The 22,673-nt window shown below is 36.2% G+C and overlaps 1 protein-coding gene across 4 annotated transcripts in view; it reads right to left on the bottom strand.

The window, feature by feature from the left end:
• Positions 1-4,349: 4,349 nt before the first annotated feature.
• Positions 4,350-22,673, bottom strand: part of LOC128213514 (uncharacterized) — a 109,035-nt gene continuing 90,711 nt past the window's right edge. Inside the window, exons 1-2 of one of the 4 annotated variants that reach the window (XM_052919281.1) lie at positions 8,770-8,878; positions 4,350-7,626 (exon numbers count right to left, since the gene is read on the bottom strand). In XM_052919281.1, the coding sequence (XP_052775241.1) occupies positions 5,491-7,626 (2,136 nt within the window). In that variant the 5' untranslated portion in view covers positions 8,770-8,878 and the 3' untranslated portion in view covers positions 4,350-5,490. Of the gene's footprint in view, positions 7,627-8,058; positions 8,149-8,257; positions 8,278-8,769; positions 8,879-22,673 lie in introns of those variants that run through there. The other 3 variants (XM_052919285.1, XM_052919284.1, XM_052919282.1) reach the window with 3 other exon arrangements.

Genomic DNA, 22,673 nt, shown 5'->3' with positions numbered 1-22,673 from the left:
GAGGAGAACACGAGCCCTTGTGCTCATCCCTTGCTAGATCCGCAGGTGGAATTCATGTTTCGGCCACATGGGTGAGGGGGACACGGGCCCTTGTGCTCAACTCCGGCTAGAACCGCCAGTGGAATTCATGTTTGGCCGACTGGGTGAGGGACGACACGGGCCCTTGTGCTCATCCCCGGCTAGATCCGCCAGTGGAATTCATGTTTTGGCCGACTGGGTGAGGGGGGACACGGGCCCTTGTGCTCATACCCAGCTAGATCCGCCAGTGGAATTCATGTGCCGGCCAACTGGGTGAGGGGTGACACGGGCCCTTGTGCTCATACCCGGCTATTTCCGCAACTGGAATTCATGTGCATGCCAACTGTGTGAGGGGGACACGGACCCTTGTGCTCATCCCTAGCTAGATCGGCAAGTGGAATTCGTGTTTCGGCCAACTGGGTGAGGGTGACACAGGCCCTTGTGCTCATCCCCCGCTAGATCCGCCAGTGGAATTCATGTGCCTGCCAACTGGGTGAGGGGGGACACGGACCCTTGTTCTCATCCCCGGCTAGATCCGCCAGTGAAATTCATGTGCCTGCCAACTGGGTGAGGGGTGACACGGACCCTTGTGCTCATCCCCGGCTAGATCCACCGGTGGAATTCATGTTTCGGTCAATTGGATGAGGGGGGCACGGGCCCTAATGCTCATCCCCGGCTAGGTCTGCCGGTGGAATTCATATTTCGGCCAACTGGGTGAGGGGGACACGAGCCCTTGTGCTCATCCCCGGCTAAATCCGCCAGTAGAATTCATGTTTCGGCCAACTGGGAGAGGGGAGACACGGGCCCTTGTGCTCATCCCCGGCTAGGTCCGCCAGTAGAATTCATGTTTCGGCCAACTGGATGAGGGGGACACGGGCCCTTGTGCTCATCCTCGGGACAAATCCGTCAATGGAATTCATGTTTCGGCCAACTGGGTGAGGGGGGGGGGGGCACGGGCCCTTGTGCTCATCCCCGGCTCGAACCGCCAATGAAATTCATGTTTTGCTGACATTTAAAATGCGAAATTTCCAACATGGACTCATAATAATCTAATGAAGCAAATGTTGTCTGTCATTTGAAGTGTTTTGTGTCCCTCGTTAGGTGTCCGCTAAGTCGTAGCCAGAGGCCCCTAGACCGATTTTATTATTAAATTCTGGCTGCTAGACCTGTCTGTGTAGTCTTTATTTTGTTATTTGGTCAAGTTTGAATTCGTTTGATTTGCAATTTTTGTGACTACAGCTTCTCGTCAAAATGAAGCACGTTCAGTAATTAATAATTGACTTATGAAAATGTAATATTTAAAATCACACTGATGGATGGATCACACTTCACGTTTAAGTCCAATAACTTATACCCATATTGATTAAAACATGATGTATTGTCTATACTTTTAGTAATGCGCTATTGTTTTTGTGCTGTAGCTTAACAGATAAAATACAATGCAGTTTGAAAGATTATTTTTTGTTTCATTGAATAATCTGGCATTTCTCATGACCCGAAATGTTGCGAATGTGTATTTTATTCCGTGTATTTTTTTGAACAATCGTTAAATTATCTCTTTGCTCAATTTAAACAGCTCGTTCACACATGAATCAGTGTCTTACAAAGAAAATAAGATTGTTTCATGTATAAAAATATCCAATGTTTTCAGGTAACAAAAACAAAGACAAATAACAATTTTAAAAAATGAAATGAAACAAGAGGAATGTATCTAGTTTGATCTGTAAAACAAGACAATTTAGACTGAATGTCCTCTAGCGAATTCTAAAATATTCAAAATTTACTTTTTATTTCAATATATAAGGAGAAAAGTAGTAAGATAGGACCAAAATGCACAAGTTCGAACTAAAAATTGTAAAAAATAATATGCGGGAGGACCCCTCCCCCACCTGTATTTCTGAGGGAGGGGCGCAAGTCAAAAGAGTATGCCCCTAAGTTACGCCCCCTCTAACACCGATTCCTGGATCCGCCCCTGTTGATCCTATTTATTATTTTTTTTCCGGAGAATATTTTAGGAACACAAACACAGGGGTGCAGAGAGATTGAACTTCATTTCTTTGCCAATGTAAAGAATTGGTTTTGTATATTATTTGAAATATGTTTAAAGGAGTTATTTAGAAGCATACGTATTTCTGATTTTGCTTTTTTTAAATATGAAATAATTGCGAATCATTGGTTTCGCGCTATATTTGTTTTTCACCCCGCCCCCCTTCACCGCTCAACACACAAGGAATATTGATGGTCTTAACCAGAGGCATTTATACTAAACGAAAAATGTACCAGTGATGTCTCTAAATCCGGGATGCATTCTGTAAATACAAGATCGTTGGATATCAATGCATTGATATTTTATTTTATTTAACCGGTCTAGGAAGTTGTAGGCTGGAGTTTCGACCCGGCTTTGCGTATAAAGAAGCTAGCCAGTAAGATTGCGGAAGTCCCTGGTTATTTTCTGACACAGTTGTCTCTCTCCACGGACATTCGATCTCTGACATTTAAATATTATTAGCCGTTAAAAATGACCCCATTACTGATCAAAAGTTAATACTGATGAGTTTCTCAACGAATATAATATAATCAGATTTAAATGTTCGAACCATTTTAAGTTCGCCCCGTATGACCTCAACGGTTTAAAACCTCTGGAAGAATGTTCGTGAATTTCGGGTCAATAATTCACTACTTCAATACAACGTACAGAATCCTAATTCCGGACGCGCTTGGTCAAGGTAAAAGTCACATTTAATTGTCAAATGACAGAGTCATATATATCTTGTCCGCTCAATATTTTTAACACCTGAGGGTTAATTATTCACTTCCTTGAGACGACGTGCTTAACCCCAGCTCAACTCCAAATGTCCGAGCAATAGATTTCATTTTAATTCAATATCTTCTAAACACCTTGAAAGTTGTTCAATTGAACTATCACAGTTTCAGGTCAAATATTCCAGCCATATATTTTGCATGTACTTTCCCGTATGCTCTTTATATTTTACACCAATGGAATGATTTTCATGAGAAACGTGTTCATAATGCACCAGTCAATTGTAACCACGCCGCACCCCCCCCCCCCCCAGGTCCGGCAAAAAAATAGCGGGGATTTTTTTGTTTCGGTCCAGCCAACCCCGGCTAAAATCCCCGCCCTGCGGGAACGAACAGATGGTAATATCCCCGGCAAATTCCCCCGCACCCCAGGGACCATAGGTAAGGCCCATTCCCCGCTATATTTAATGCGAAGACAAAACCACCGCATTCACCCGGCACTGCGGGGCCACCTCAAACGTAAAAACACATTCCATTTCCCCGGCTATCCCCGGTATAACCCCGACCAGGGGGTGGGGGCGTGGTTACAATTGACTGGTGCATAACATTTACGCGATATGCGGAAATCACGCTCTAACCGCCCTGCAAAAGGTCAATCTCACAGTTCAAGGTCAAGGTCAAATGCTCGAGCCATAGATTTACTGTCAGTTACAAATCTCATAAAACGCGATAAATGCCAAAAGTCATGGAAAATAAGACAGGTATGAGGGAAAACGTGTAAAACAAGCGCCTAATTGTTTAATTTTCTAATTAGGCTTAAGTTATATTTTGAACAGTAACCATAGCCGATGGTTTGAATATCATGTACAGTCGAATCCCGTTGGCTCGAACTCCAACGGACCAGCGAAAATACCTCGAGCTTCGAAAAATTCGAGCCAAGCGGGATTTTTTTACCTTTTACTAATATCAAGAAATCGGTCCTTTACCCAAAGTTCGAACCATCCAGGAATTCGAGCCAAGCGAGTTCGAGCCAACGAGGTTCGACTGTATATGAACAACTAGTAAAGTTAATATTTCGAACAAAAGATCGCCGTCTGGCTCTGATGTTATAAGATTTAAACTGCTATTGACGATATTAAACATCACTATGTGCGCATTATCGATTTTGAATAATGTAGTCTGTTTTCTTTGGAACGGCGATAATTGTCACGACCATTTCGGTTCACAAGAGCATTGTGTGAGACTTCGATCCATATTTTATTCCATTTTAATTGATTGTGTTAGTTTGATAGAAGGTTTAATAAACATGAAAGTTGTACGGTAATAACAGACAAAATTTCATTTTAGCACTGAAATATAGCATGAGAACGCCCCTTTTGCCTTTGAATGCCCCCTCCCGCACCTACCCCGCACTCGCAGCGTTTCTGCTATTGTCGCAACTACGCTGCTTATACTTGGCGTACTTTTAAAAAGCGTCCAGGTACGCCCCTGATATCGTGTTTTCATCAATTAGATAACTTCCAGGTATGAAACACTAGTTAAATTTGAACTTCCAAATAAGCTAAACATAATTATAGGGCTATTGTCGTTTTATTTATTCAATATTGTGGACCAAACCGCCATAGTTTCTATATACATTTTCAATGTCTTAAAGCTGCACTCTCACAGATGGACCGTTTTGACAACTTTTTAAATTGTTGTCTTGGAATAAGCCAAATTTTGCGTAAATGTCTGGAAAGCAATGATATAAGACTGGTGATAAGATGTGAGATGGCAGTTTTAAATAGATACGTTCGAAAATTGATGTTTAATGGCTTAAAGCGTTTCAAACGCTTTAAGAAAAATGTAATTTTCGGCATTTTTTCAAACAATTGAGATTTATTCTGTTGTAAGTTGTCTTATATGACTGAATTTAAAGCACTGATCCCAAATCAGCTGATTCTGAGATAAAATTGAAAAAATGTGAAATCGGTCAATCTGTGAGAGTGCAGCTTTAACGGTAGCGTTAAAAGTGTACACTTTTATATACTCCAGTCATGTCCTATCTAAGGCATATTCAAGATAAAAAATACAAATATATACCATGAAGTGAGCAGTTGTTGTTTTAAAAGATTCAAAATACAAAACTTCGGGACTTTGATTGTGTCTATTTGCAGCTTCTTTTAAATTCGATCCCTATTTTATCAAAAGAAATTGCCTCTGTTTCAACTGTTAACTAATGGCAGATGGAACGATCATTTTTCCTGGCAACATATGGATCAAATAATCCCTAGTTTTGTTGGCGTGGAAATAGCTTAAGCGTATCACCGCCATGGTTGCTATCAAGTGTGCATGATTTGCGAACAAAAATTAAGAAAAGAAAAGAAGGATATAAATAAATTTATCTTTAAGTGTCAAAGAAAAAGGGACACAGGTCAGTGTTACTTTGGTCAAACATACTTATCATTATGAAAATTAGGACAAAGCCAAACTAATATGATAATAATAACAATAATAATAATAATAATAATGATAATAATAATAATAATTATAATAATAATAATGATAACAATTAAAAGAATAATAAAAAAAAAAAAAAAATAATAATACATTTTTTAATAATCAAACAAAACCTTATCCATTAAATGAAAACATGATTTATTTTCATTAATATAAACTCACTGGCATATATAGTAATGAAACATATTAAAACATGCTTTCTCAAGTTTAAATCTAAATCTCGTAGCCATGATTGAGTCTGTAAATATGCCAGTGCGCCGCGTTGTTCCTGGGCATCCCTTCGACGGATATCCTGTACCCTTGTAATGCCCTCTCCGGTTGGCCCTCCATCTCCATGCAGTGCCCAACCAGGTTAAGATACGTCTCACCGTGGTAGAGCTGGGAACGACGGCTGGCGTCACGGAAGCAGTTATATAAGTTCATTAAAGCTTGACGTTGTCTTCCTCGCTGGCCAAGATCACGGAAAGTCAGATACTGCAGGTAGTAGAGGTAAGGCAGTGAGTCCACAACGGCCCAGTTCATCCAATAACGCTCATTAACATTCCTATGATTGATATCCTCGCCTAATCCCCTCACCATCTCGTAGTGTAATATCGGTGGTGCACAGAACGCCTCCTGTCTCAAGTAGCGAACACATAATGCCGTTTTGTTTGTTAATAACACGTCATCGTTATTAACAACACTGGTAGTGCACAGTGGTTTGTGATGTTCTGTATCTAAAGGATCCATCCTATGACATGCACATACAGCTTGCACGCTGTCGTCATATCTACGTTCAACATCATTCAGAACGTCCGCTGCTCTTTCAAGCTCATTATGACAGACGAGAAAAGAAGCCAACTTCAGTCTTGATGACGCCACATCCGTATCTAAGGAACTTTCGAACAGACACAGTATATTTCTAGGAACAACACTACCATTCCGTATGCAACATGATGCAGCAGTGGATGCAAAAACGCTCAACACTTGTCTAAAAACATAGTCAAAATATTGTACTCTTAATGGAAACGGCAGCTCATGAACATATGTACGTACTGTTGTAAGATATAGGCCGAAATATGAAATCATATCTTCAGACATGAAATCAGACGTCTCAGACAGAATTAACTGGAAACCCTTATAAATGTTGAAGTGAGCATGTACACTTAGCCACCTACATAAACTATTTTTTGTCGATATGTGTAACCCTTCACTGTAGCGAACAGTTCTGATATTTTTGCTGAACATCCGGTTGCCTAAATCGTCTGCTTGTATGTACGCGAGTACTACTAAGTGAGTGTCAATGATATTTGAAAGGATCTTAGAAAGATTTGCTAACTGCCGACTTGTAAATTTTCCATGAAAAAGATTCACGCCTGCTACAATGAAGTGAGGGCACATACCGGTTTTCGTCCAACCAAGCAACAATTTCAAACAATACACAATACATTCCATCAAGCGATTTTCTCTCCACATTTCGGACGGCAACCTTTCCGCGGCGAAAAGCAGGGCAGTTTTGCAGTGAAAACTTGTCAGTTTTCCTTCATTATCTAAAAGGGGGTTGATGACGTGTGATTTTAGAATCTTCAGAACCACATAACATTTAAGCTGTAATGTTTTCATGGTAAACATCAGTATTCTCTCAATAAGACTAGGAGAAATTCTCCATTCAACATGTCTGTAATAGCTGTCAAAGTATCCATCAGGAACAAGAAAACACCCACACTTCCTTACGTCTCTCAGCACTTCCGGTGTCGGCCAGTGGCCGGGCCTCGGTCGTTTAAACCACGCGTGGCATTCTTGCGGAAGTGACCTGCACCAATACGCAAACACAAAGTCATACATTTTAAAAGAGCTATGCGAGGGGCCACTGGAGTAGTAAAGTAAATTTTCTCTTATTGAGATCAGTTGTGTTATAATTCCAAATAATGTATTTACAAATAGTACACGGCCCTTACTGTCAACTACACGGAATACACCACTTGAATGTATGACCGGTTCAGGTGAGTCATGTCTAATCTCCTGTAGAAGATAATGTTGTGGAGAGCACGTTTCTTCCTTCACCATCAGCATGTTTCGCCTCCCGGCTTCCCATTCAGACCAGGATGACATGATGTTGGTGTCGTTTATGTAGGATAATGTGTCAATATCGGAGTTTAGTCCCGGTGTAGTTGTTCCCTCTGACTGACTCCCGAAATGGAAACAGGTAATATCAAGTCCTTGTAGTTTATCATTGATCGTTCTGCTCGCCTCTATCATGAGAAAAGTTCTCCTTCTTCTCCTCACCATCCACCTGTTGACGCCAATGTCGCTTAACGCCCTGGACAGACGGAGAGACATTATCCGGTAAAAGTCGGGCGGGTTCTCCATCTTTAAATAAGAAACAATGGTTATAATTCTTTCATGACACGAATTATGTTTCTACAAATAATATAAAACAAATCTTAGAATAACCTATTAATTTTCACTTTCGCTTTCAAACTGTCTAATGAAAATATTGCATATATATGACTAATTTATTTAAAGTATTAGTTTTAATCTTGTGTTTGTCTGCGTGAGATGGAAATACAGACGTGATCCATAATAATATAACGTTAATCAGCAGTTTTGTTTACAGACAATATGCTTATTAGAAGCGAAGTTACATTTTTACGTACATTCGGTTCACGTATACATAATTGATAATATGAGTGTGTAATATTTACAGTAACGGCTTCATCATATTCGAATAAAACATAATTAAATGATTTCTGCACAAGACATAAAGTTCATCAAATCCTATCACAACTGAATCATAAATACCTTTGTTACTGTGTTGCTTACGCAACCGTCACCGACGACAAGAATAAAATAATAAATAAAATAACATTCCTCGTTTTGGTTTCAATCTTATTAGTGGGAGTGTACATGGAAAAACCCAGAATTCTATAAATTAACAATGGCATGTTTTAAAGGTTCAACCAGGTTAAAATCTAGAAATTGACGTAAGAAGGGGTCTTACTCAGGTGTGCAACCTTTTGACAAGCACCACTTCCTTTACCGGGAGTGTACATGAAAAAACCTAAAAGTCTATAAATAAACTATGACACTGTTTACAGGCACACCTTTCATCATGCACCAAGTGCTACCTAAATAGCGAAATAATGGTTTAAAATGTTGTATGAGAGGGGGGTGGGTCGGTGTAGTCCCATAAGACATTTTGTCTATCATATATATATATATATATATATATATATACTGTTGTTTTTGTTTTTTCAAGATATACTCTAAAAAAATATTGAAATGTCATTTTATCAATTTTAATTATTTTTTGGTATTTTTTAAACAATATCAATGGACTGAAGGACCACATTCAAAACAAATGATTTTTTAAATAATATCAAAGGACTGAAGGGCCATATTTTAGTGACCAAGCCATGTGGCGTTTCCCTGTCTCAATGCACACAGCATACCCATATCCATGTCAGCAAAGTTTAAGAATCTTTGAAAAAATAAACAAATGTTTGAACTTACAATCTCGAATATTGGAAACTCCTCTTTTAAACAAAGTTTTAATAATTCACCAATTCTGTGTTAACAGTGCTAAACATTTTGTCAGACAAGATTGCTTTATAACGTCCTGTCATCACTTAACTACAAGCTCTTAGATAATAACTACGGAATGCCGTAACGGCCATCGCCTATGAATGTGTTGATCTGAAACGCGATACTCGACAGTACGATGATGAAAACGCGAAATCACGAAACTACGATGGTAAAAACGCGACAGTGCGATGATAATACGACGGTATGATTACGAAAACGCAATAATACGACAGTACGATGATGCTAATGCGATAAACTATCGTGTTTTCACCATCGTACTTTCGCGTGTTCACCATCGTAATATCGCGTTTTCATCATCGTACTGTCACGTTTTCATCATCGTACTATCGCGTTTTCATCATCGTATTGTCGTGTTTTCATCATCGTACTTTCACGTTTTACAAAAAGCGTTAGTAAAGCGAAAATATCAAATTTCAAACATAAATAAGAAATAATGCAAAATTATAATTTTGTCAGCAGTCTTGTATCACTGATGTTTCCAGGCAATTATGCAAAAATTCCAAAAAAAATATAAATAAAAAAGTTGTTAAAATGGTCTTCATGTATCTGTGAAAGTGCAGCTTTAAAACATCCGAATGTACGTCACTTGGTCAGTCAAAGTCTTTCATAGTACTGTTATAAATATAACTTCAATTTCAAAGAAGTTGATTAAAGCTGCTCTCTCATAGGTTGATGGTTTTGATTTTTTTTGGGTATCAATGTTCAGCTCAGTCATATGATATGACTCACAATAGAATACGAGGAATGATCCAAAATATACAGAACTGGTGTACTCATAACAATATAGAGTTGTTAAGTGTAACAGTATATATATCGTTTTAACCCGCTAAGGATTTTCTATCGTTTCATGTTATTGCAGAATGTGTTTGTATTGCCCTTTTCTCATGGTAACGCGCACCTGTCACAGTACACTGTGCAATTAACATATGTGTAATGCAACTGTAATAACCTCCAAAATATATAGCTCAGATAATATTAAAAAAACGGTAAAACGTCATTTGAAATATTTGTGACGTCATATGCAAGTTTAACGTCATCTGAACGTTGTATGCGAAAATAAACAAGTATCATTCAAAACGATGATACAGACGAAAAGTGTTAAGAACAGTGTCAGTCGCACTTTGGTTTTCGAATGGCACCGGCGTTTCCTTGACGGCAGAGAGAGCCTTGAAGATGATGAGGGTAGAGGAAGAAAAAAGAAATATGGGGCGACGTCTAAGGATCTAGATAATTAATAATTGAATTAATACACGGTTTTTATTATTTTCACAAATAATGCTTGCAGGTTCATGCACGCTGGGTTCACCGCCTGTTCAAAGACCATGAAATAGAACGCCGTGTCCGTGATTCCAGAACTTTCCTTCGAATGTTCAAGCGGGAGGGAGACTGATTTTTAAGTAGAATACTAACGACAGACGAGACGAGACGTGACTTTGGTTTTATGACCCCGAGACAAAATCACAGTCGGCCGTGTGGAAACGAAGCGGATCCCCACCTCCCAAGAAGGCCCGGGTGTCAAAGAGCTGCGGAAAGTACATGTTCATCATGATTGCTGACATTCACGGGATGATTTTAAGCCACGCCGCCCCAAGCCATATGATCGTAAATGCAGATTATAATAGCAAGGTATGATTATTTTTTTTATACTTAATAATTATTTTTGATTCAATTTTTAAGTTTTGATATAAATATGATTATGTTATTCAAATATTTCCTTATGTTTGAAGTAAAAACTAATTAATTACTATATATTTAGTACTATGTATTCCGACACCAATAGATTCATCGCCACCAACGGTGCATCCAGCGTGACGGCGATTATTTTGAAAAATACTAGGATAACAGACAGACAGACAGACAGACAGACAGACAATTTATTTTGACTTGTACAATGTACATCGTCAACAACACATAATGATATAACATATAATGTCAACGTGTATGTAAAGTAAATAACGCTGTTAACGTCATTCCAATGTATCCGGCGTGCTTCGGGTCTGCGTTAGTGACCCTGTTCAGACCCCTGTAACTGTTGCACCATACATACTATTTTCATGAAATTGTCAGTGTTTGTAGCGGATATTATCCGCGTCTTGTTAATGTATATTTTGACGTATAAATATTAAACCATATTGGTTATATGAGAACAATCCTGTTTATTTTGGATCTGATATGTTTGGATAACTGTCCAAAAACTTGTTTTTTTCTTAAAGCGTTAGTAACACTTTTAGCCATAAACTATCAATTATGGAACATAAATATGAAAACTGCAGTCTGATCATTCTTGAATCACTGGTTTTCAGACATTTACGCAAAAGTTGGCTCATTCTATAACAAAAAATATAACAGTTGTAAAAACGGTTAATCTGTGAGAGTGCAGCTTTAATAACAACATTATATAACCACTTCTGGAATTATCAGGCGAAGTGATTTACATACAGATTTTATAAGAAATAAAAAACTCACAGATCTATTTCAAAAAGTGTTAATATAATTATATTCCTGTGATGATCATAAAATTGTGTTTAGGAGAGTCAACTTTATTATCCTGTAATGATCCCTATGATTGTACATAAAACTAAAACAATACGAGGTACAGTCAAAAAGTTCCTGGACTACCTTTGCTTTTCTGTCAGTTTTTGGATTAGAAAAAATAAAAATGCATCCAACTAAAGCAATATATTCTGCTAGACTGTAAATATATTACTTTTAAATCACACATAGAACAATCAATTTTTACATAGCTTATAAACATAACTCACATTGTACGGATCACTTCGTTCGGAAATAATGTTAACTGTTAACGTTCACTAATGCGATTACGTCAGTGTAGGCGCTTGTATGCTAGTCAATGTTTTTTTCTTCAATGCATTTTCTGTGTCAATATACCAACTTATTAAAAATGTCTATTGAAAAATTGAAATCTCATAATTATGGTTACTTCAAATATGTAATGAAAGAAATAAAAAGTATTACGTCACAGCATGTGACTCATCTGGCATGGGGGGGTGCCAGATGGAATTTTCCAGCACGGCTGACGTCTACCGGAACTGCCAATCCGGTGTGCTTGAAAATGCAGTCTTTCATAGCCCCAAAAATTTATTGTTGGTAATGTTTATTCAGCCCGAAGTGCAGAAGCGTTGTCGTTGTGAAAGATCAAATTTCGCAGTCCAGACGTTTTTTTCTCAATGCGTTCATGAGATGTCTCTGCACGGCTTAAATGTCACCAACATATGATAACTCAAAATGAACCCAAATCATATCATAAGAAATGCCTGGAATCAATTAGAAATAAATAATTGTCAAGATGTTATGTATATCCCGGAACAACGGGTTTTCGACCGCCTAAGGATTATTTACATTTTAATCATAAATAAGTGAGAATAAAAAAAAATTGTTTGTGTGTACCATTTAAAGCAATCATTCATCTTTCAAAAAACAAAAACAAAATAAAATCTGTTTCAATCGTCTGTTGTTTACATTTTGACTCCAAAATGGCGGCTGTCACATGTTGTATTTGACCCAGATACAACATGCTTTCAACCATGACCTTTAACTATACTTCGCAACAAAAGTTTGTGCACAATATTTTTTATTTTAATTTGTATAACTTGTTTAAACTGTTAAATGTATTTTATTTTTAAAAAAGTAATTAAATATTTACATATTTGCCATACAGTCACTTTTTAGTTACTTATCACCACAAGAGAGGCAAAGGAATGCATCATCCCTTCTAATGGCTTTCACATGGGTACAAAATGATAAATTCACCCATCATGAACCCTGTTATCACTGGTCCAACTCTGAATGAGCCTCATATGACCTGCCTAGGCTGCAATATGTTTAATTGTATGGTAACTGAGCGCCCAAATGCAATTCAATACAGTTACCTGTAGATAAATTTCATTAGTTTTAGAATAAGCAACATACCATATTTTGATGCGCTTTTAATGTTGTGCACTATACTAAGAAAACAATAGGGCATAGGTTTTAGGCTTTGGTAAATATGTAAGATCTGGCAAACAAATACAACACGATTTTAAAAGAAGTATTTTACATGTGAAATCATTTTAAACGAAGGGTCTAATTTGGCATTAATTAAAAATGACAAATTGGTGTTGTTTCAAGTATAACTGAAGTTTTTTTAACACTACCATTCCATTCTTTTTCAAATGAAGTCTTCTGACAGTTCTACTGTTATGGTTAACAATTGGAGCTTATTTTTACCAGAAGTGACGCAAAAAGTGTTTTACCCATTTTCAGGAGGTGGTCGAAAAGAGGTTGTGGTCGAAAATAGGTTGTTCCGGGATATTTCCATGGCTTAATCCAACACATCCGCTATATCGTCGATTGATTCCCGCTGACCTTCCGAAATGACGGGATGCATTTTGTTGAAACGGCCACTATCATGTTCTCTTATTGTCAGTTATGTCGTCACACCCGTCCATGAAATGCTTGTGCAAATCAAATACGAATGTCCAGGGACATTTACGTAATCCATCCACCAGATTCATAAATGCCCATGTGTCCGTTGGTGTCATTCCCGCTCTCGCAGAGTATTTAATGACTGTTCGTTGCTCCGTTCACTCGGATGACGTTGACGTTTCTACACCAGCGATTTCTTACATGGCTTCAAACAATGCATACTTATTAAATATTTTTTAAGCGATTATGTTTGTTTTGGGCGGTGTTTAGAAATGATGTTGATGTGACGTCATGTAAATTTACATGATAAAACAGCGCCAAAATGTTGCATATCTAGCGTTAATAACATAGAAAACAATTTTGTAATCGTTAATAATTCAAAGTGATCCGTAGCGTATGTTATATACTATAATGAACATATTTTTGTATCAAAATATTGAAACTATGTAACTTATTTTGCTTACAAAATGTAAAAATGTTGATATGATGTATGTGTGACAAGTATCGTCATAGTCAGACGTCAAAATTGTGCAATATTAAACCAGTCCGGGAACTTTTTGACTGCACCTCGTAACATGCAGTTTTGAAAAAAAGTATTCCATAAAATATGACTTTCATAGTAGTTAACCTTTTATAATTTACTTTTGTATGCATGAAAGGTAAATTAGCCACATGATGTCACATGCCAAAGATCAAAGCTATATATATGCTTTGCATCTTCAGAAAAACAATTTTTCATTTGGCTGCTACCAGATATCTTCACGGACTTACAAAAATCTTAGATAAGCTATTAATAAGGACCACCTAAGGAACAATTACATCCAAGTTTCATCAACATTTGCCAAGTATTTAAGGATATGTCTATGAAGTTGTTTTTAATTACAGCAAGTAGATAAAGCTACATGTATATAGCACCTGGAAGACATGTGTTTGGTGAAAAAGTAATAAAGTTGTTGTATGTGAATTATATAAACAATGTACAGAAAGACAATGAGAGAGACAGAGAATATAAAAAAGCAAAAAAAAAGACAGAGTTTACTATCGGTAGTACCCACCTATCACAGGACAGCAACCAGATAATTTTACATTCCCCTGCCGACCAGAGGCAGTTAAAAATAAATATACAATTTAAACATTTTAAATATAAAGAAAAGCCTTAATTATCTACCTTTGAGCTTCAAATGCAGCAATATACTCCCCGTACCCGAGACGTCTCAGAAGTTCATCAAAGCTAGAATCTGGAAATATAGTTTAAGATCTAGGCAAACAAAAAATCAGTATGATCTACCAGTACTACATGTAACAACATATTATAAAAAGTAAAATACAAACATTAATTTACAAACAGACTAATTTTAATTGAGAAAATAAATATTCCCCTCAGACAGGAGAATTGCATAGTGGGCTTCATTATGGGATGTTGTAAGATGTACAAAGACACAAGGTTTTGGTTACATTTTCACTGTTTGAAGTCCGAATAACAAGTGAAATACAATACTACAGGCTTAGCTTTATAATATGAAACATGGTATTCAGTATGATAGAAAATTTAATAAACTTTAGTATATCAAGATTTGTGTCCCTTAGTTACATTTAGATAAAGTATGCAACAGCTGTCTTCTTTTAAAACAAATTAGCAAATTTATGAATTTACAAAAAACACATTTAATCTAAAGTAATTTGGTCAACACCCTAGCATTAATATAATTTTCACCTCAGCAGAACTTGAATCTTCTTTACCGATTTATTATTCCAGCAGAATTTATCTGGAAATAAATGAGAATTTTCTGACTCAAAGTTAACAGTTTAGATAAGGTCACTTGAATTCCCCCCAAAATGTCATCAGAACTGAACGAACGTGAATTGTTTTCATACTGCAGATAGCTGTTGATATATCCAATTAACATTCAATTTGTAGAAATATGTAGATATTGTCCACAAATATCACTTTCACACAATATAGGAGATTATGAATAGGAGATTATGATTTTGATTTAAAGCACAGAAAATTAATTAAATATTTACCTAATTAATATATTGAAATATCACTATTAAATATATATACAACACACCACAAAACGCATCATATATCAGTTCATAGATCCAAGCTTTGAGGTACATATACTGTACCTTGACCTGTCTGCCGGGTATAGTAATGTTGTGTTATAATTTTGATAAGTATTATCAGCAACATCAGTTGGTGCTGATGGTTGTTGTTGTTGTTGCGACTGAGTGTTATCATGAGAAAAAGTATGCAACAATTTATAGGATGGCATTTTCACTGGCCCTCTTTTGAACAGCAACCTTTACAGCAGCCCTCTCTTTAGTTTTTTTTTAAGAACAACCTCTTGACGTTACACTATTTTCACTGTCCCAAAAGCTGGTAACAAAATGGAAGGATTATAGGGGGTTCCATTTACGCCATTTTAAGGTGTGAAAACATTAGTTGATACATAAAGTTGAAACTTTGATCTTGTGGTGTGGTGCACATTATTATTAAATGAAAAAGTGCAAGAATTACCGGAAACTTAGGATTTTGAAAATTTTAGATTTTGTTAAAAGCAGGTTAAAGATTCTGCACTAATGCAAAAATGTAATAGAAGTTTACTGTAGTTTCATACTCGTTCTTTCAAGAAATGCGAAAAAGTCCACTTTCATTAAATTATTAACAGTTGACCATTACATAAACATCATGTTAGGATGCATGGGGGTAAAATAAGCCATTTTCTTTAGGTTTATTCGTAAATAAGTTTGTGTATCAATAACAAATATTCGTAGATCAACTTACAACTATGGGACATATCCCTTTTTTACACAAAACCTCATCAATCACACACTGAACATAAGAAAATGTCACTTTGAGAATGATATTAGTGAAAGACTTAAAACTAAGGGAAATAACTGTTGTATACTTGAATTGGTTACAAATGGAACGGCACAGAAACTCCGAAACTTAACTATAATATATTAATATGATACGAGTATTCGCCAGCCCTAGTTAAAATTAAAATGCACATTACACAACACAAACTTATACAGCAAAGATAAAAGACGGCAAAGTTGATTCCGTTAATAACAGAGATCTGATAAGATCTAAATCAATAGATTTATGAATCAGAATAAATGTTTACCTTCAGACCCTGAATCCGACATTTTAATTGTCACATGGAGGGGAAATTCTTCGCGATGCGCATGTGCATCAGAAGGCGACAGTACGATGGTGAAAACGCGATAGTACGATGATGAAAACGCGATAGTACGATGATGAACACACGACAGTACAATGATGAAAACGCGATAGAACGATGATGAAAACGCGATAGTTCTATCGCGTTTTCACCATCGTAGTTTCGTGATATCGCGTTTTCATCATCGTACTGTCGAGTATCGCGTTTCGGATCAACTCATTCATCGGCGATGGCCCTAACGGCATACCGTAAATAACACAGTCAAGTTGCTCGATATGACATCAAATAAACACAATCGTAACAACTCGGCCATCTCCGGCAAGCTCAGGGAACCTTCAATTCTGTTGGAATCTGGCCTATGTGTTCCGATTGCAAATAAAGCATGTTAAGAAAGAAATATTTGTTTCCGATTGCCCGTTCTGCCCTTAATTTTGCACCGGGCACTACTTTAAAATGCCTTATGACACTTGGTGTATTTTCGGTAGCTTGTAGCACCAGAAAGACGCGTAATTTTACTGTTCTTATAAAAAAAAACTCAAACTCAATGCAAACAGTTAATTTGCTTAAAAGTAGCCTTAAATCACAGCCTGATTTATAAACAAGAGTGCCATGATGGCCCTGAATCGCTTACCTGATATGTGAAGGAAATTTATATAAAGATATACCCGACAGGCCATAATATTTATTTTCAAAGAAGATACATTATAAAGTTTTATATGATATGAAAGGTGGAAAATGTTGATTTGCATCACAAAAGTCTTGCAGGAGATCTAGATTGAACGACGTCATCAATTAATTTTCTTATATCTTAGCCAAATTATTTTCCTTTAAAGACCTACAATGTGATTCCCCTTGCTTCTAGAGTAAAGTTTAACTATTGAAAAATAAAATGGTAATAGTGAATTTTCAGTACATTATATACAGCTAGAGAAAATAATATATCAGATAGATTTTAAGTTTAAACAGAAACTCAGCCATTTTTTGCTATTGCTGTTGTATGTCAATCGAGACGCCTTGTATTCTTGAAGATGATCACCAAACAAAACTTCCAAAACAAAAGTTTTAATAAATTTGACTGAATAGTTTCAGACGACATTTTCTTTTAAAGAAAAAAAACAGGAAGTCGAAATTTTTTAATTTGTTTTTGTTGTTGGCAAACTGATGCGTATTGCTGTGTTTTGAAGAACGTTGCCCTAGGAAGCTTCCTGTGGGGTTTTACCGAAATATGGCCAGATGGTTTCCACGAACATGTCTTTCAACCAATTGTTGACAGACATACGGATGGACGAGGACTGATATTACTAGTTATCGGATACATTAAGTTGAAGTTAGTCAGCTTTATTTGAGTTTTGAAATGGTTTCATTTACTCCTCAGGTTCAATTTTAACAAAAAAAAATCAGACAAACAATGGGGCATAACTCAATAATTTATGAAGCCAGAGATACATAGTGTTTAAAGTCAGAGATATGCGCCTTGCTGTACATGTGCGTATTGTCTCTGGCAACATGTATACCAAGTTTTATTTGAATATCTTGGTGTTTCTAGTAATGCCGAAGGGTTAGAGCTTTTGCTTGACAATAAAGCCAACGTTGCCTACACAAAAGCTATACTTTTTAAATCTAAAAACACACAGGTTAAAAATGGATCAATCAATCTTGAAACACCATGAGGTATTCAGCAGCCGCATTGTATTTTCATAAAGTACACATGATTTGCTTTTACAATAACCGAGCCTAAATATACAGCCTATTAAACCATTCCAATCTCAATTGCTACTCCCCATCAATTCTGCCTTCAGTTTGTTTGCAATTTGTCGTCTCATTTCTATTTTCTTCTGTTCTTCTTCTGAGATTTCAGGTTTTTTCTCCTCTTGTTTATCTCCCTTGAGTGACTGTCTTGCGGCGCGGTCAGAGGCCGGACGCTCCGGATTGCTCTGTTCGGCCGTTAGAACCAGGGGTGCCAATCACAGGCTGTAATAAGAGACATAAATGGATTATTTTTTCAAACTTAAGACTGCATGTAATCTCCAAATATGCCATTTGTCAAACGCAAAACTTGGAAATAAAATTAAACATTAAAGGCATCATATCCTACATACATACAGGTAGTAATGCTTTGAATATCTTTATAATTAATATATACATTTAAAGTATGCAACCATTTAACAGGACATTCATTTAGACAAAAGAATAAACAAGTCATCGTCACATTATATCATAAACAAAATACACATACAGTTGAATAATCTGCTGTTACCCGGTGAAGCTGATATGAATTACAAGTTGCAAAACAAATAGTGGGGGCATAAAAATGCAATACCTTTTTTATCTCGAATATACATTCATATCATACATGTGTTTTGTCAAAAAGGTTTAATTCGAACGTCTTCAGATATGAATTTAAAAAATGCAACATATATATATAAATATTTAATAACAGTAGTCTTGACCTTGATCCAAAACCCCAATTGCTCGAAATTTCTCAAGTCCCTTATACATTTGTAAAAGGATTTAGCTAGCACACCCCTAATGAAAACCTCCTCTTCTAACTCGTCAATTTTAATGCTTTAGCCTATGTTGTTAGGCACAGAACTACAAATCGTTTGAGGGTTTCAAGGTAGTGTTTTGAATTCAGCCAGAAGCACATTTTTTATAAACAATTCTTCATTGTTTTTATTCGCCAACATTTTTACAGAAGTAAAAATTGTATTTTCATTAAAAAGCAATTAAATACAATTCTACACATAAATATAAGAAAATTTTATAACTTATAGGCACGGCTGAAATGGGTGGTTGGGAATTACAAACTCTTTTTTTTTTTAAATGAGACGGTAAAACATTGTGTGTTTTTTTCTGCATAATGTTCCCAAAAGACTAAAGGTAATTATAAATAAAGAAGAGATCATGAGTATTTCTAGAACTTGTTGATTTTGCTTTTAACTTCGATGTTCCAATTTTACGCGGTCAAAACAGTATGTTAAAATTGAAATACCATATGGCTATTGCAGTACAGTATGATTCTATTTGTTGTTGATGTGATCGATAATGTATTATTTCTGAAAGGAATTATAGTTCTTGATATTCTGATCGCAAGTTATAACCAAAATTTTGAATATAAATGAAAAAAAGATTGATGGGGTGACACAATTCCATATTTTATATTCATCTTGGAAAACAGTCAAGCGCAATAACTTGATTCTAGTTAAAGGTAGTCACATGCTTTACCTCAAACGCACATATGCTATTTAATATTCCTAGACTTTTTAACAACTTTGGTTGTCAACATTTTTATAAATGTTAGAGGAATAACAAAGCAGAGAGTAGTTGCAGTCACATACAAATCTCCATGCTGCTTATCATTACTGTTAAGTTTCATCACTCTGGCTATAAACCTTCTGAAAAATGCATGACAAGATTTTGACAGACTGAAGGACGGACAATATCAAATCCCCACACACCTCCCTTTTTTAAGTGGGGGTATAAAAAATATAATGACTGCATAAGAAAATGATCTGAGCTGTTTGATCTTAGTACTAGAAGAAACATAAGAAACACACAATGAGTTACCTGTTGTTTCTTTTCCACCTGTGGTTTTGCCGGAATGAAAGGAATGAGAGAGACCATGGCCTTGGTGGTGGGACCTCCTGAAGTACCCTGCAGTGACAGCCCTAACATTGTATGCAGTAATACATGTGCTAGTATAATAGAAGAAACTTTAGGGGACAGGACACTTCCGACCCCTATCAAGGTTGGTAGGTGTAGGGTTTCCTACAATACCTACTAGGTGATTCTCCGCCTATTTCATTCTAGTAAGAACCAAACCCCGCAGGGAAATGTATTTTCTGAGGTTTTAGGCCCTCTTTTGCGAGTGCTTTAAACGAATCAACGGATTTTCCAAGCTTGGTGACCTATATGGGTATGTAGGTTAGGGTGTCCACTAGTGCACCTGTCAGTATTATTCCGCCTACTTTACTTATGTGAGTAACAGACTCAGCTGGAAATCAGGTTTGTGTGGTTTTGGGTTCATATTTGCGAGTTGTTACCCCAATGATGACCATTATGGAACTAGAGCTTGGATTGTTCTCTAAATAACATACTACATGTTGCTGGTACTCAGCCAACTTAACTCTAATGATTACCATACTCAGTCGGAAAATGGGTGTTTTGTTTTTTTCGAGTTTTGCGAGTGCTGTAATCAAATCAAGCCAAAATAAAACCTGGCAGGAATAATTTATGCTCTATCAGGTTAATACATTCCGGTCGGATTTCCTTCCGGCTGTCATGTTATTCCGCATAATTCATGAACCTGTAATTTAGAATTCCGCGGAAATGGATACGTCGCCTATTAAAAACGGCCATCATAGTCAAGAAAACTGTTATACATATTTTAATGTGAAAGGTCGCAAAAGTCAGTAGTAGACTTGGCTACAAAGGCGATTTGGAAAGGTGATAAAAATTTAAGTTATTGTCTTCACAAGACTTAAATCTAAACGTGTTTTTAAACTCTTGGTTACTAAGTCGGTTTCCAACATGATCGAACTTGACCGAGGCATTATGCCCCAAAACACACTCGCCATTCATTTCTTAATTTTCGGTAAAAAAATACTTGACTAATATTTGTTCAAAACATATACCTCTGGAGTGAAAAATGCGATCTATAACACGATTGAACTTCACGGAGACAGTTGTCAATGTCTCGCTAAAATTGGGTTCTCTACATTTAATTCAGCAGTAAGTATATAATAATCTGACCGAATATTTCAGTAAATGAAGTCATATAATGTTATGTTAATGGCCATGTTAGTTATGTACATTTGTAAATCAGTTTCCAAAATATAAAAAGGCAAGGTACATGAGTGTGTTTGTTTCATTGAATTTATTTTACTTCTAATGAATACACGATAAGTATATTATACTTTACTTTCATTTTACGTATGTTGCATTTATGATTAGGTTTCAAAGTTATAACCTTACAATAGAGTTATTTTTTTATGTTAGGTGAAAACGAAATGGCGTGACTTTACTGAATAATTAATAATTTATAATAATAGGTCGATCTCACAATTTGCCAAAACAATGGGTAAACACATTTGCATAAATGGATTCGTCCTGTGTTTTTAATTAGCACAAATGTAAGCACAAACGATTAATGTTCTTGTTATGTATGATAAAACACAGGCTACTGTGCAAACTGCGAGGTTTCTGCCACCGACTCAACTGCAAAGAAGATATTCTAACGAAAACTGTATGTCTTACAAAATAACAGAGCTTGGTCTTGATAATGATTTCACGTGAAAGTTCATCTCTGATGTACTTTAATTTCACAGAAACCAAGTCACACACTTTGCAAGTAGATGATTAATAGACAATTAGCTAAACAAACGAAAAAACGGAAGGACAAACAATGGTACAACTTGAAACGCTTAATATATCAAACCGTTACAGCCGGTCCTACTAAAAACCTCTCAGAGCTTCTAAGTGCTTCTAGGAAATACTAAGAGGTACTCAAAACAATGATAGATTCTTAAAAATAACAATGAAATGTAACAATGTGAGGAAATAAATTATTATGAAACAATTTGAAATTCAGAAAGGAAATTTATTATCAAGTTATTCTATGTATTTGCGTATTTATAGATAAACTATTGATGAGATTTACGTTCATAGAATTTCAACTCAGGTTATTTATAGTTAAGGGGTCTTGACATAGGTATAATCATATAAATATACATGTAAGAGTTGAATAATAATTTAAGGATTAATTAATTTAAAAAAAAAATGGTATGATAAAGTTCAAACATCCCCTGAAAATTGCAAAATATTTTTAATATCCCCTGCTAAATTGCAAAATATTGTATATATTGCTAAGATTGCTTGTGTCTATATCAAGAGTAACTGATACGTATGAGCGTTGAAGTCAGTTTGATTTTATCAGGTAATGTACTCACCACCTACTTCATTCATGGGTGATTCAAACCATGCCGGCAAACGTGTTTTGTTTAAAAATGGGGCACTAGTTCGGGTGTTTAAAACCAAAATGATGACTTATGTAGGATGGTACGTGTGCGTCACCACTACAACACTTACGAGATGTTTATTAAAATAGCATCAGTTATATAAATATTTTATTGTCTGTCAAATTGAGTAACGCTTTTACCGATCTGACTTCAAATACACTTAATTCACATGTGATTTTGT

The sequence above is a fragment of the Mya arenaria genome, chromosome 13 (genome assembly GCF_026914265.1).
Source record: "Mya arenaria isolate MELC-2E11 chromosome 13, ASM2691426v1".
NCBI lineage: Eukaryota > Metazoa > Mollusca > Bivalvia > Myida > Myidae > Mya > Mya arenaria.
Note: the sequence above shows the minus strand (reverse complement) of the source record. Positions and strands in the feature narration are given on the sequence as shown.